Source organism: Grammomys surdaster, unplaced genomic scaffold (assembly GCF_004785775.1).
Source record: "Grammomys surdaster isolate TR1022 unplaced genomic scaffold, NIH_TR_1.0 126059, whole genome shotgun sequence".
Lineage (NCBI taxonomy): Eukaryota > Metazoa > Chordata > Mammalia > Rodentia > Muridae > Grammomys > Grammomys surdaster.
The window spans coordinates 3,778,709-3,791,639 of NW_021620869.1; the positions used below are offsets into that span (position 1 = coordinate 3,778,709).

General features: G+C 45.8%; 1 protein-coding gene across 1 annotated transcript in view; it reads right to left on the minus strand.

Annotated features, from left to right (window-relative positions):
* Positions 1–2,040: 2,040 nt before the first annotated feature.
* Asb1 (ankyrin repeat and SOCS box containing 1) overlaps positions 2,041–12,931 on the minus strand; it is a 19,564-nt gene continuing 8,673 nt past the window's right edge. The window contains exons 4-5 of the mRNA XM_028755361.1: positions 8,368–8,753; positions 2,041–6,217 (exon numbers count right to left, since the gene is read on the minus strand). Coding sequence (XP_028611194.1) covers positions 6,090–6,217; positions 8,368–8,753 — 514 coding nt within the window. The 3' untranslated portion in view covers positions 2,041–6,089. The remainder of the gene's footprint in view (positions 6,218–8,367; positions 8,754–12,931) is intronic.

Consider the following 12,931-nt stretch of genomic DNA (forward strand, 5'->3'; position numbering starts at 1 on the left):
TGTCCCCTTATCAGGAACACTTAACCTTCCTGTCATCCCTGACATGTGATCGTTTTTATTGTGTTAACTTTTTCTTGCTCAGCTAGTTTCCATTCATTATAGTTATCAGTACCCTGAGCACAGCTCGTCTCCACATCTTTTGTCAGGTGTTCAGAAATAACTGGTGGTGTTCAGTCTCTGATCTGAAGGCTCAGCAAACATCCCATGTCTGGTGCCTTATCTCTTTATGTTAGAATCTCAATTTCCACTGTTAAGTCCCCTTCCTTCCTGGCTTATTCCCTCATTTTGAAGTCTATCCACAAGTAATTTCCTAAACTTTTAGAGTTCATAAGTCTTTCAGAGTGACTTTTAATTGATCTGGAAATAATTTCCCTTGAGAAATTAGGTCCCCAACCTAGAATGCCATTGGGGGAACTCCACCAGTGCTTGCTCAGGGCACTTTGTATGGCCACCGCTTATCCCTCTGGCAGTACTCCAGGGCTCTGAAATCCCAGTAACATTAGCATAAGCCTTCCCTGGTAACCTGGACACTGAAGCCTGTGTTCTCAGGAGTCTCTCACTTGGAACCCTCTGGAGGACATGCTTGATCATCTCTTTGGCCACACACTACATTGATATCTTCCAGACTTTCCTTTGGAGCTGAGGTGGATCTCCAGAGAAGCCTCTTGCAGCTGCACTTTCTGCCTCGAAACCATTATGGAGCTGAAAGTCTTGCAGATTAAAGGCTCAATGATGTCTCCCACGTGGCCAAAGGGGGTTTGACTGCCTAGTGTATGGTGGGCAGGAGCTACCTGCTTCTTAGAAGGCTGGTGGCTAGTCTTGCTTGGCTCACTCTTTCCCTCAAATACTTTCAGAGGCACCAGAACCTTCCGTCCCAGACGTCCAAGAGCTCAGCTTCTCTGTTCCCTTGTCCTTCTTACAGTGTTGTCTTCTCAGATTGTTCTGAGTTATCATTCATCCATTCTCAGAAAGGCTCTGTCATGTCACAAGGATTAGGGAGGGATAATGGTAAATGGTCACACTGAGTCACACAAGTGACTAAACTATGCAGCTTTCACTGGTGAAACCAAAGTGTCCAGCCTCTAAACCAAACCAAGTACCATTAGGAGACCAGGCACAGCAGTGCGTACCTGTGATCAGAGTTCAAGGTCTTCAAGGATATATGAGAGCCTGTCTCAAAAATACAGAGTTCTGCATGGGAGATGGAGATGGAGAGTGATGGACAGGCAGCCTGCCACACCAATGATGGGAGGGGCTAAGGACACCTTTCTTCCTTTCAGTAATACACCATGAGTAAGGAATGGAAGCAACCGCTGAAGCAGAAGAGACACAGAGCACAGAGCTAGGGAGCCAGATGCTCAAGATGAAGAAATACCTTTATTCAGTTCAGTCACTCCAGGCTTATCCCAAATTGCCAGATTTTACTCTCAACTGGCAAAATAAGTCACATATCACATGAGGCACAAATGGCAGTGTCCCTCATGTGCCCACACCACCGAGTGCTGTGTAATGTTACTAGATGGAAAGCTGTGAGAAGCAACTCTCTTCAGTCCTGGAACCACAGCCACTAGATGAACCAGGCAACACTAAATAGTTTAATCCTGGGCAAAAATATAGATCTTGGGGCTCCCTGCAGCCCCAAGATCCACTGAATAGCTATTGTCTCCTGTTTTAGAACTTTATCTCCAGCCATAGGAAACTATCCAGGAGCCAGTCCCTCCCACTTAGCTGTGCACACAGCCGCACGTGGAGACAGTGAGATGGCGTGGAGGGCAAAGGCACTTTCTACCATGTGACTACCTGAGTTAAATCCCTGGAACCCATATGGTAGAAGGAGAGAACCAACTCCCAAACATTGTCCTCTGATCTCCACACCCACACCATAGCTTACATGGGAATGCAGGTACAAGGGGACACACACGTCACACACAATGAATGAATGAATGAATGAATGAACTAATGTAAATAACAGACTATACACAGAGGAAGCTTCCATCCAATGAGACACAGGCCACAAAATTAAGGCATGTGGGAAGGAAATCAGAGGGCAATAAAGCATTTATTATAAGAATGTATAAAAATGTCATTGTACTTTTGAAATCTCTTAACTAGGCACAAGGGCAAAAACAGTCGGTCCTGGCCACTGCAAACAGCACTCATTCATCCTCAAACAGGAAACAGAGGGTTGCAGTGAGCATGTCTTCAGCACAAGCACACAGTCCCCAGTGCATGGTACACTACTCATGCCCTACACCAACAGAAGTAGTGGACGCTGTACAGACACTGAAGGAGACAGCAGGGCACTGCTGGCAAGATGTCAGAAGTAAACTGTCCCATTGCAAGACAGCTAGGTTCATAAATGCCAATCTCAAATGAGATTTACAAACATCCTTCTGTTGTTTGGCTTAGCTAAGAAATAAAGATACAGCTCAGTGGTAGAGTGCTTGCCTCATAGGCACAGGATCGGGTTCGATCCCCAGTACAGAAGAGTTCCATGCATGGCTGACACAGTGCCGGGTGCCTGTTCTGGCTACAGCAGTTCTCCCGTGCTCTCCTCAGCTCACCATCCTCTGTCAGGCTGGAGTGTCACTGCGCAGCTCAGAGCTTGCGGGTGCCCGTCCATGGGACCCTCCCGGGATGACTGAGACTCCCTAACCAGTTATACACATGTGCCTACTACTTTATTGCACACCAAGGAACTATGGGAAGGAGAGCAATGTGGCGATAATAAGCGAGAAAAAGAAAGGAGCCCCCAAGTCAAGAGGCACTTCCAGGAATCGCTGTGTGCTGACAGAAAGTCATTAGACCCCTGCAGGTCAGGGTTAGTCTCCAAGTGCCTGGTGCGCAGGCACCAAGGAGACAAAGGTACCAGCAGACCACCACTGGTGACATCACCAGTGTCCTAAGTACCACTGGTTCCCAAAGCCTGAGTGAGGGGCAAGCAAGCCTTACCAAAAAGGCCACACTGACTCTCTGTGGACGACCTCATGGATCTGGGGTGGTAGAGGTCCACCAAAGCATGGCTAGACTTCTCAGGCTGCACACAGTAACCCTCCAGGCTAGGCTCAGACCCCAGGCAGCGGGAAAGCCACAGTGCCTTTCACCACCAGGCAGGCTGCAATCAGGAGTGTTTTACATGCAAAGCCATAGCCCCATACCATCCCTTTCAAGCATGCCTTCTGTTATTTGTCAGGAAGGACATGACTGAAATATAAAAGACAATCCATTCAGCTGAGGAAATTTGATTTCCTCCAATATTACAAGCTTACTCTTGGCTCTCTGCTGGTGCTGCATTGTGTGCCAAGATGATCCAACTGCCCTACAAGGTCAATCCCACATCTCCAGACTGTGGGCTCTCAGCACTGGGACCACCTAAGCGCACTTCCACTAAGAAGCAGTTCCCTCATGACCAAGACCACTCCCAAACAAAGTGCCAGCAGGTGTCAGCTCTTCACAGGCCTTCACCAGCATCCACAGAAGCTCTTCCTATCTGCCATGCAGCCTCCGCTGCCCCAGGAACTGGCTGAGCAGGGCAGGGCAGCCCTCAGGCATAATGTCCCCCTGCTCAGGCCCACTGTCAGTACATTTTCTTTCAGGAAATTTTTAATCTAAGAAATCATTCATGAAAGAGAAAAGGGGAAACTTTGAAATGACGGTCCTCAACAGTACTGGTCAACATCTGAACATTACTAATTACCTACTTTACCAGTATTTTTGCCTCAGTTTACCTACTGTCAAAACAAGACAATACTCTCTACCTTCGACGAGCTGGGACAGCCTTCAGGCCTCTAAGCTCTTCTGCTAGGCCCAGCTCAGCCATCAAAACTCATGGGATACATTTGGACCAGGCCTCTTATGGAGGAAGAGTATAAATAAATAAATAAATAAATAAATAGGTAGATAGATAGGTAGATAGATAGATAGATAGGCAGACATCACAAATAAAATAGCTACGAAATGTATGGCATTGCATTGGTATGTTTCTGGACATATGTCTAAAAGCCCAATAGTGCAAAGATAAACTCTGAGGAGTCAGCATTGGTTCCAACCTGCCTGGCCAAGATTGGATGCACAAGCCTTCATTCAAATCAAGTCGCTGTCCCAGTAACAGCAACAATCACACAGACACTCCTTAGACGAGCTGGGACAGCCTTCAGGCCACTGAGGACTTCTGCTAGGCCCAGCTCAGCCATCAAAGCTCATGGGATACATTTGGACCAGGCCTACCACATCTCGATGCTAGGGAGGACACAGGTAACCACTGCTCAGAAGTCTGCTAAGTAGAGGGTCAATCCTCACCGAGGTCACATCCACTTCCCATGGTGCCTCTCTCATGAACCTGGGGTGCTCACAGCTACTCTTTCCTAACCTGCACCTCATCCTTGACAGCAATGACATGAAGCACTTTCAGAACACTACTGGAGACAAGGGAAAATGTCCTCAGTCAGTGCCAATGCTGTGTCACATTCAGAGTTGCCAGCTGGAAGTTTTGAACAAGCAGAAGAAGCCTGCAGTGCTGAGATTCTGAAAAACCTAGAACGGAATAAGCTCCTCAAGTCCAAGTGAAGAGCTATGGCTGGGGCCACTCAGAACAGCTGTGGGGAGACCGGGGACAGGTTCTAGCCCAGCTCATTCCTGCCCTAGATACAGTACTCACTCTCCAGGCCTGGGCAAGGCCCATCAAAACTCATGTAGTACATTTGGACCAGCTTGGTGTTGCTGCACAGGGCCTTCCTGAGATACTAGGGTGGGGTTTGGAACTCCATCCACAGAATACAAAGGCCACCACTGCCTGACCGGTCAGCTAAAACACAAAATGGTACAATAGCAAAGTATTACAAGTTAAATTCCTTTTATAGCCAAAAATCTAAACAGATTTAGTATCTGTTTGTCCGTAAACATTCTCAAGTCTATAATCATCACAGATCCACACAATATCTTAACAGGCTTCACAAAGACAAAAGGTGATTTCACTGAAACAGGAACAAGCTAAGGATGCTCAAGGCCGTGGTCCCTGCCTCACCTGCTCATAACTCTCACACCTCAAGAGCTAAGCACACCTGCAATAAGCTCTTCTCTCTCACCCACCAGCAACCTTGGGCAGGACAGAGAAAGACCTCTAGGAGCACCCACAAAGGCATAGGGCCAGAAAGTAGGAGAAACAGTCACCCAACACCCAGATGTCCTATCTGGTGGACACCAAGAAGCTGTAGCCTGGAACCACGCAAGTGAGCAAGACATTTCCCACTTCCTGTCTGGGAGAATCTGAAGAGAGCACCCTGTGTCGTCTTATCTTGTGAGGACTGGCAGTGAGTGCTATTAGGATGGTCCCTGGTCTGAATGTAGGCAGTCACTTACTGGTTAGTTCCAGGTGAGTCTCCTAAAGGTCTGAAGATCCCCAGGGTGAGACATCAGAAAACCCTTGGCAGAGCAAGTGCTGCCCTGTGAAAACTGTTCTGGGACCTCAATGTATTAGCCCAGAAGCCATTCTGGACTGAAGACAACTCCCGAGAGAACTCTGCAGCCATGATGTGCACCTGGCAGCATATACAGACAAGCATCAGCAGCAGATACAGACAACCCCAGACTAGCAAGAAAGCAGGCTAGCAAGTGCAGGAACCACACTCCTGCTCCCTACAGCTTTTCTTAACAAGCTTCTCTTTTTGTTTGGATATCAAGCCTTAAAAGAACAATAAGTTGCAAAGTAGGAACATAAAATAGGTGCATAGCTCTGGAGAAAGAAGCCTTCCCCACTGCGGCTATCACCAGGCTCAGCCCATACTGCACACATTTCACAGGCCGTTTTGGTAATAAGTGCCAGGAAGAATCCAAAACAGAGAGACTTAAGAGGAACAAAATTAAGTTTGTATGCGCCTCTCAGTTGACAATGACTCAAGGAGCGTTCAATGGCCCAAGCACCTGAGATGGAATCACAGTCCAAGAGAATGTGGCCTTTCTTCTTCACTGACAGCCAAGGACCAAGTTGTCAGCACAGGCCATGGTTCCCAGCATGCCAGAGTCCAGAGTCCGTGTCAGTTTTCACTGCAGATGAACGGCTTCCTCACTGCAGTCAGTGCTGCATCTGAATGCTACTCATAAAGCAGAAACTTCTTTATGGGGTCTGGCAGCGGCAGCGAGGGAACCAGATGCAGTCGGTATTTGCCAAGAGCTTTTCTCACAGCCACACGGCACAAACTCAGCAAGGTCCTGGGGATACCTGGAGAGTGTGAGAGAGAGAAGAGGAAAGGTTACTTCTCTCCTAGCTCTGTAGGCCCCAAACCAACTACACTAACATAAAGTGGACACGACTGCACTGACATCACAACACCTTCCTATACCTCTGAGTGAAGGAGGCCCTGGAAGCTACTGGAAGGCTTGCTATCTGCATCTCAACCAGGGCATCTGCTCATCTGACACCCACTCCTCCCTCTGCAATGCTTAGTGTCCTAGAAAAAAGCTACCCATGGAAGACCCCACAAATGAGAGCAAATGACCTTCCCTCCTACTCTGCCCCAGCAAGTCACAGAGGGCTGGGGGTACCAAGTGTACAGTACTTGAATTCAGAGACTAGGCTGACGGTCCTGCTGCCAATCTAGACCACACAGCTAAACCCCTGCTTCAGGAAGAGAAGGTGACACAAACAATATGTGACCACAAGCAGCTTCACTCTGTCAGCCTGGTTCCCACCTGGATGGCCATCAGCCAGCACCTTGGAGAAAAACTATGCAGGAACATGTTTCCGTGGCCTGGCTTGAACATAGCTAACAAAACCACACTGCTATTCGTGTTCTGTAAGAAATAAGGGACCAAGGACAGATTATTAATTCCTATGTCCTCTGACAAGACGGGAGAAGTGAGAGGTAGGCATCAGACAGGAAATAAGACAGACACACAGGTTAAATCTGCATCTGAGACAGCGCTGACAGCAAATCCAAGCACAGGTAAACTCCAAACTCTGTTGCCACTGACTTATTAATTCCTTGACAAAATCCTTCCAGGCAAACAAGTAAACTCCATACTTCATTTTAACAAAAACTGGATTTATCACATAATTCAACCCTCTGATATTTGAATGGAATTTTTTAAAATGAAGAGAGAAACTCTAGAAAATGGGCTTGTAGCTCTGTTCATTAAAATGCACCTGAAGAGGAAGGCAGGGGCTAAGCTGAGCAAAGAAGGCAGAGATGAGGAAGACAGAACATAAGGACCCATGAGTGAAGACACCGTGATGGGCCAACACGACAGCTCAGAGAGTGAGCGCTCTGCTCCCACACTTGGTCACCTGACCTAACCCATGGGACCACGTGGCAGAAAGAAAGAACTGACTCCTCCACATCCTCTGCCTCCTACAGTCATGTATGGCATGTGCATGCTTCCCCCATATACATTAACTAAAACATATTAAAAACAGGTTCAATGCTATGATGCAACCTATCACTTGATACAGTGACCTAAAAAGCAAATTAAGAAAAAATAAATAAATAAAAGAAGCCAGGTGGTGGCTCACACCTTTAATCCCAGCATGTGGGAGGCAGAGGCAGGTGGAACTCTAAGTTAGGGCCAGCCTGGTCTACAGAGTAAGGGCCATAATAGCCAGAGCTATACAAGAAATGCTGTCTCAAAAAAAGGAAAAATGTTACAAAGAAACCATTAGCTAAGAGCAAAAAGGTAGAGAATATAATTCTAAGAACTTTGAAAGCATAGATCTACATTTATGGAGTTTTGGAATCAGCTTTTGGTATTCAGGAGTTGCTAAATAACCACCTGGGGCTAGGGAGGGAGTTTAATGGTAAAGTGTTTGCCATGCAAACATAATGCCTCACCCTCCCAAAGAAAGCCGGAGTACAGGACACACTGCAATCCCAGCACTGGGGGGAGACACATAGCAGATCTCGGGAGTTCTGCCAGCCAGCTAAGTCTACTTGGCAAGTCTCAGGTTCATGAAAAACCCTGTCTCAAAATAAAGGTGAACAATGCACACACTCACACCACCCCCTACACCTACACAGAGAAACATATACACTCTCACTGAATGACCACTCTAGAAAACTGCCAGTCCTGAGGGCTTTAATTAAGTGCTTAGCTGGAAAGTTTGGGGGGGTTGGGGGGTTGTTTTGTTATTTAAGACTCACTTATTTATTTTCATATGTACAGGTGTTTTATATGCCTCTATGTCTGGGTACCACACACATGTAGTGCCTGCAGAAGCCAGAGGAGGGCCTCCTAGACTTGGACTTAGAGTCAATTGTGACTCTTAACAGCTGGGCCATCTCTCTGGGGCTGTTTTGTCCTTTTTTAATTAGTCCTACATCTCACTGGCTCAATCAACCCCAGACCACAATACAGAGCTGAGCTCAGGCCACTTACTTCTGGCCTCTTTAAAGACCTGCAAGGCCTCAGGGTCCATCTTTCTTCTGCCTCTTGCCTCTGGGCCCAGGGATTCCCACTTCACCAGGTTGAGATTGGCTCCAAACTCTACCAGCAGGCTCACAAAGGCTGCTTCACAACCATGGCGCAGGACAGCATCCATGACACACCCAGGGGAGCCCCTGTAGAATTCCTGGGTGTTGACAGGGCCATTGCAATTGAAGTCAGGATTTGCCCCAGCCTGCAGGAGCAGCCTGAAGCACTGAAGGTTATGGTAGGCAGCACTGATGTATAGAGGACAGACCACCAAGGAGGTTAGCCGTCTTGAGAAAGGGGGCCGGGTGTCAGGAGTCAGATGATGGTTGACATCAACATCTGCCCCATACCTACAAGAAGAGAAGAATAAGTTATAATAAGTCAAACCTAGACACAAAGACGACCCAGCTATCCTGAGAAAGGCATTACGGAGTCACAGGAAGTCTCTGTGGACTTCACAGATCACAAACACAGCCAGCCCTCTCTATCTGCAGTTACTGTAGCCAAAGACTCAGTGTTTGGGGAATACAGGTTAAAAATATTGCCTATAATGAACACACACCGTCCCTTTCTTGTCCTTCCTGCCTAGATAAAGATTACAGCAGTTACACAGCACCAATAGTAGACTTGTATTTTAACAAGTATGTGCCAAAACTACACGCAGAAGCTATACTTTTGCATGTAAGAGACTTAAAGATCTCAGAGTTTGGTATCAAGTAGGATAGGAAATGGATCTCCCAGAGATACCAAGGATGATGTTAAAAGTATCAGTACTTCCAGTAAAAGGAGATAACAAGTACAAACACAGAACCCATTCATGCACACAAATTCCAAAAGAAAGTCTTTCAGACCTTTGAAAATAAAATAATTCCAAGACTATACAGTTTCAGAGTTAAGCGAAGAAATACTTTCAAATTCACTATAAAACTAATACAATAACCCAATTCAACTTAAAAATTTTCAGCAAGTGCTGGGCGTGGTGGTGGTACATGCCTTTAATTGCAGCACTTAGAGACAGATTCTTGAGTTCAAGGCCAATCTAGTTTACAGAGTGAATTCCAGGACAGCCAGGGCTACATAGAGAAATCCTGTCTCAAAAAAAAAAAAACAAAAAACAAAAACAAACAAACAAACAAAAACAAAACAAACAAAAATCTTCAATAACCAAAAAAAATTATTACAAAGAAAATTTGAACATATATTTGAAAAGCAATATTTGAACTACCCTAAGAATTTAAAATTAATTCCAATACTTTCTAATAACATATTTCCATTAACATATTATATTAGTGGATCTAAAGGGAAAATTCTGATTACTACTAATTATGAAAAAATGGGGGCTGGAGAGATGGCTCAGTGGTTAAGAGCACTGACTGCTCTTCCAGAGGTCCTGAGTTCAAGTCCCAGCAACCACATGGTGGCTCACAACTATCTGTAATGGGATCTGATGCCCTCTTCTGGTGTGTCTGAAGACAGCTACAGTATATTCATAAGTAAAATAAATAAATCTTTAAAAAAAAAAAAGAAAAGAAAAAATGGCAAGAGACAATAGTTGTTTACACTGTATGAAGGTGTGTCTCTGTATTTTCAATTGTTAATTCTGTACCCTCCCAGAGAGCAAAATGCCAGCAGGATACTGATAATGTCATGTTTATGGCCCATCGAGGGCAACCTGCTCAGATACTTAAAGATCAGAAAGCTCTCTATGTCTAGAGGCAATCTAGAATTGTACCAGAGATTGTACCACTGCTGATTGGTTATAATAAAAATCTGACAGACAATAGCTGGGCAAGAAGTAAAGGGCAGAACTTCCGGGCAGAGAGAATGTCGAGAGGAGGGGATTCAGAGAGAGTCAGGGAGGAAGACAGATGGACAAGAAGGAAGCAGAGAAAGGTCTAGAGCTAACCACATGGTGGGTTGTGGGCAAATAGCTGGTTTGAGTTAGATGATCTAGCTGGGAGACTGTCCAAGCTAGAGGCTCAAGCTTTAAACTCTAAGAGCAGCCTCTGTGCCACGATTTATACCACTGGTGGGTCCCAGAAAGTCCACTGGACACAATTATGCCTGCTTTAAAATTAGTGACAGCTATAGCCTTAAAACGATAAAGTACATTTCTCCAGGTACAATCATCATCTTATTTCACAAGGAAGTACTAGGGGTGTCCCTGCTGCAGGGGAGCACAACACAGACCCCTCCAAAAGCCGGCTTCTGTGGCACTGATTCTAAACACACTAGTAATGTAATTGCAAAGGATAGTAGTCAGATAAGCAGGACTGGAAAGGAAGAAATGAACCGCTTTCTATGCTCAGAGGAAAGGCTTACAAAACCTAAAAAGGCCTGCAAGGAAAGAATAAACAGCAAGCAATAGGATAATTCACTAAAGTAGCAGAGTGAAATAACAGCCTTTGTATAGACATATGGATACAAACAAAAGCCCAGTTTAAAGATGTAGCAGAAAAGCAATAGTCATTATGTCAGCAAAATTATTTTTAAAATGACTCATATAAGCATAAACTAACAACTAAGTTCAAAAGAACTAAGAAAGCAGAAAGATACATTGAATACTAGAAAAGGCTCAACAGGTCATCAATTTTCCCTAAGTTGATTTTATGAATGAAAACTCCATTCGTGAACTCCTAAAGCTCACTACAATTAGGTAGTGCCCCTGGAACTATATATGTAGGTTCTAAAGTTCATTTGGAAGATCAAACGAGATCAAAAAGCAAAGCAGCGATGCAGAGAAGAGCCCCACCATACCGAGGGCGTGTTATAAAGATCTGTAAAGCAATGTAACACCAGCATGTGCATGCACCAGCCGACCCATGGGAATTCGCAGAACATCTTTGAACAGACCCAACTGCAAGTAGAAAATTAGTATATACAGTAAGGAGTTATCTTAAGGGAGAAGGGTGATCTTGAACTTTTGAATACTTTTCCCCCCCAAGAGAACTGGAAATCCATACGGGGAAAAAAAAGTGAAGTCTACTCATCGCAGTGCACACCAAGATAAATCTCAAATGAACTATAAAACCAGTGGAAACTAGATGAAACTACTTAGGTCAAATTTGCCATCTGGGACTGGTGAAATGATTCAGTGGGTTAAGGCCCTTGTCATTGAGACTGACAGTCTGAGTTCAATCCCTGGTACCCACATACTGGAAGGAGAGAACCTACTGCTGTGAGTTGTCCTCTGACTTCCACACCCATGTCTCAAGCGCTCAGTGATCTGCCACCTGTGTACTTTTAACCCTTCTCTGGCCCCAGGGAGTTCTGAAGTCTCACAAACTGTGTCATCATCTGAGTATTTAACTTGAAACAGGAAGTTACGGCACACGGGAAACAATGATGAGGACATTCAACATGTGGGGACCAGAGAGGGTGAACGAGCACCGTCCCCTGCCTGGATGACAGATGGCAACAGTCTCAGCCGGCAGTTCTGCTTCATGACCCCTCTCTAGCCCTTCAGGTGTCCAGAGGAACTTAGAATCAAAAGTGCTTCTTCGGAGCAGCACAGGCCTGAGGACACACAAGGCCACTGTGATGGTTTGTATATGCTCAGCCCAGGGAGTGGCACTAAAGGTGTGGCCCTATTAGAAGGTGTGGCCCTATTAGAAGGTGTGGCCCTGTTGGAGTAGGTGTGTCACTGTGGGTGTGGGCTTTAAGACCCTCATCCTAGCTGCCTGGAAGTCAGTATTCGGCTAGCAGCCTTCAGATGAAGATGTAGAACGCTCAGATCCTCCTGCACCATGCCTGCCTGGATGCTGCCATGTTCTTACTTTCATGATGACAGACTGAACCTCTGAACCTGTAAGCCAGCCCCGATTAAATGTTGTCCTTATAAGAGTTGCTTTTGTCATGGTGTCTGTTCCCAGCAGTCAAACTCTCACTAAGACAGCCATTGTCCTTCATTGGCACCTCCCCTCCTTCTGAGACTCTCTGAGTGAGAGCATCCTACAAGCAGAAAACCATTGTTCCACTTCACTCCCTACACTTCTAACAACAGGAAAAGTCCATTTCACACAGGAATTGTTCATTGGAAACAAGTCTTCCAAACTCTTTGTAACCTTTAACAGTATGACAATCTGATACCAATTGAGCTGTAGGGAAGACAGTCTTCGAAACTCATAAAGATAGCCTAGATGGGATCCAGTACATTTTAATCATGAATAGTTTCTGAATTTCTCTATTGCTTTTATTATCTCTACAAGGAACCCAAACAGCTCAACAAATCAATACAACACTGAACACACAGAAACGCCACCTCCTCCTTCTATCCTAAAAAACATCAGCACTAGAGAGCAGGGTAGCTTACAAACAACAAGGGGAGGTTCCTTACTAGGGGCCAGGAAACTGCAATAATGAAAGATGAGAGGCATGCCTACAAGAAATACAAGCCAGGCAGGCAGGCAGGCAGGCAGGCAGGCAGGCAGCAGGCAGGCAGCAGGCAGCCAGGCAGCCAGGGAGGCAGCAGGCAGCCAGGCAGCCAGGCAGCCAGGCAGGCAGGCAGGCAGCAGGCAGCCAGGCAGGC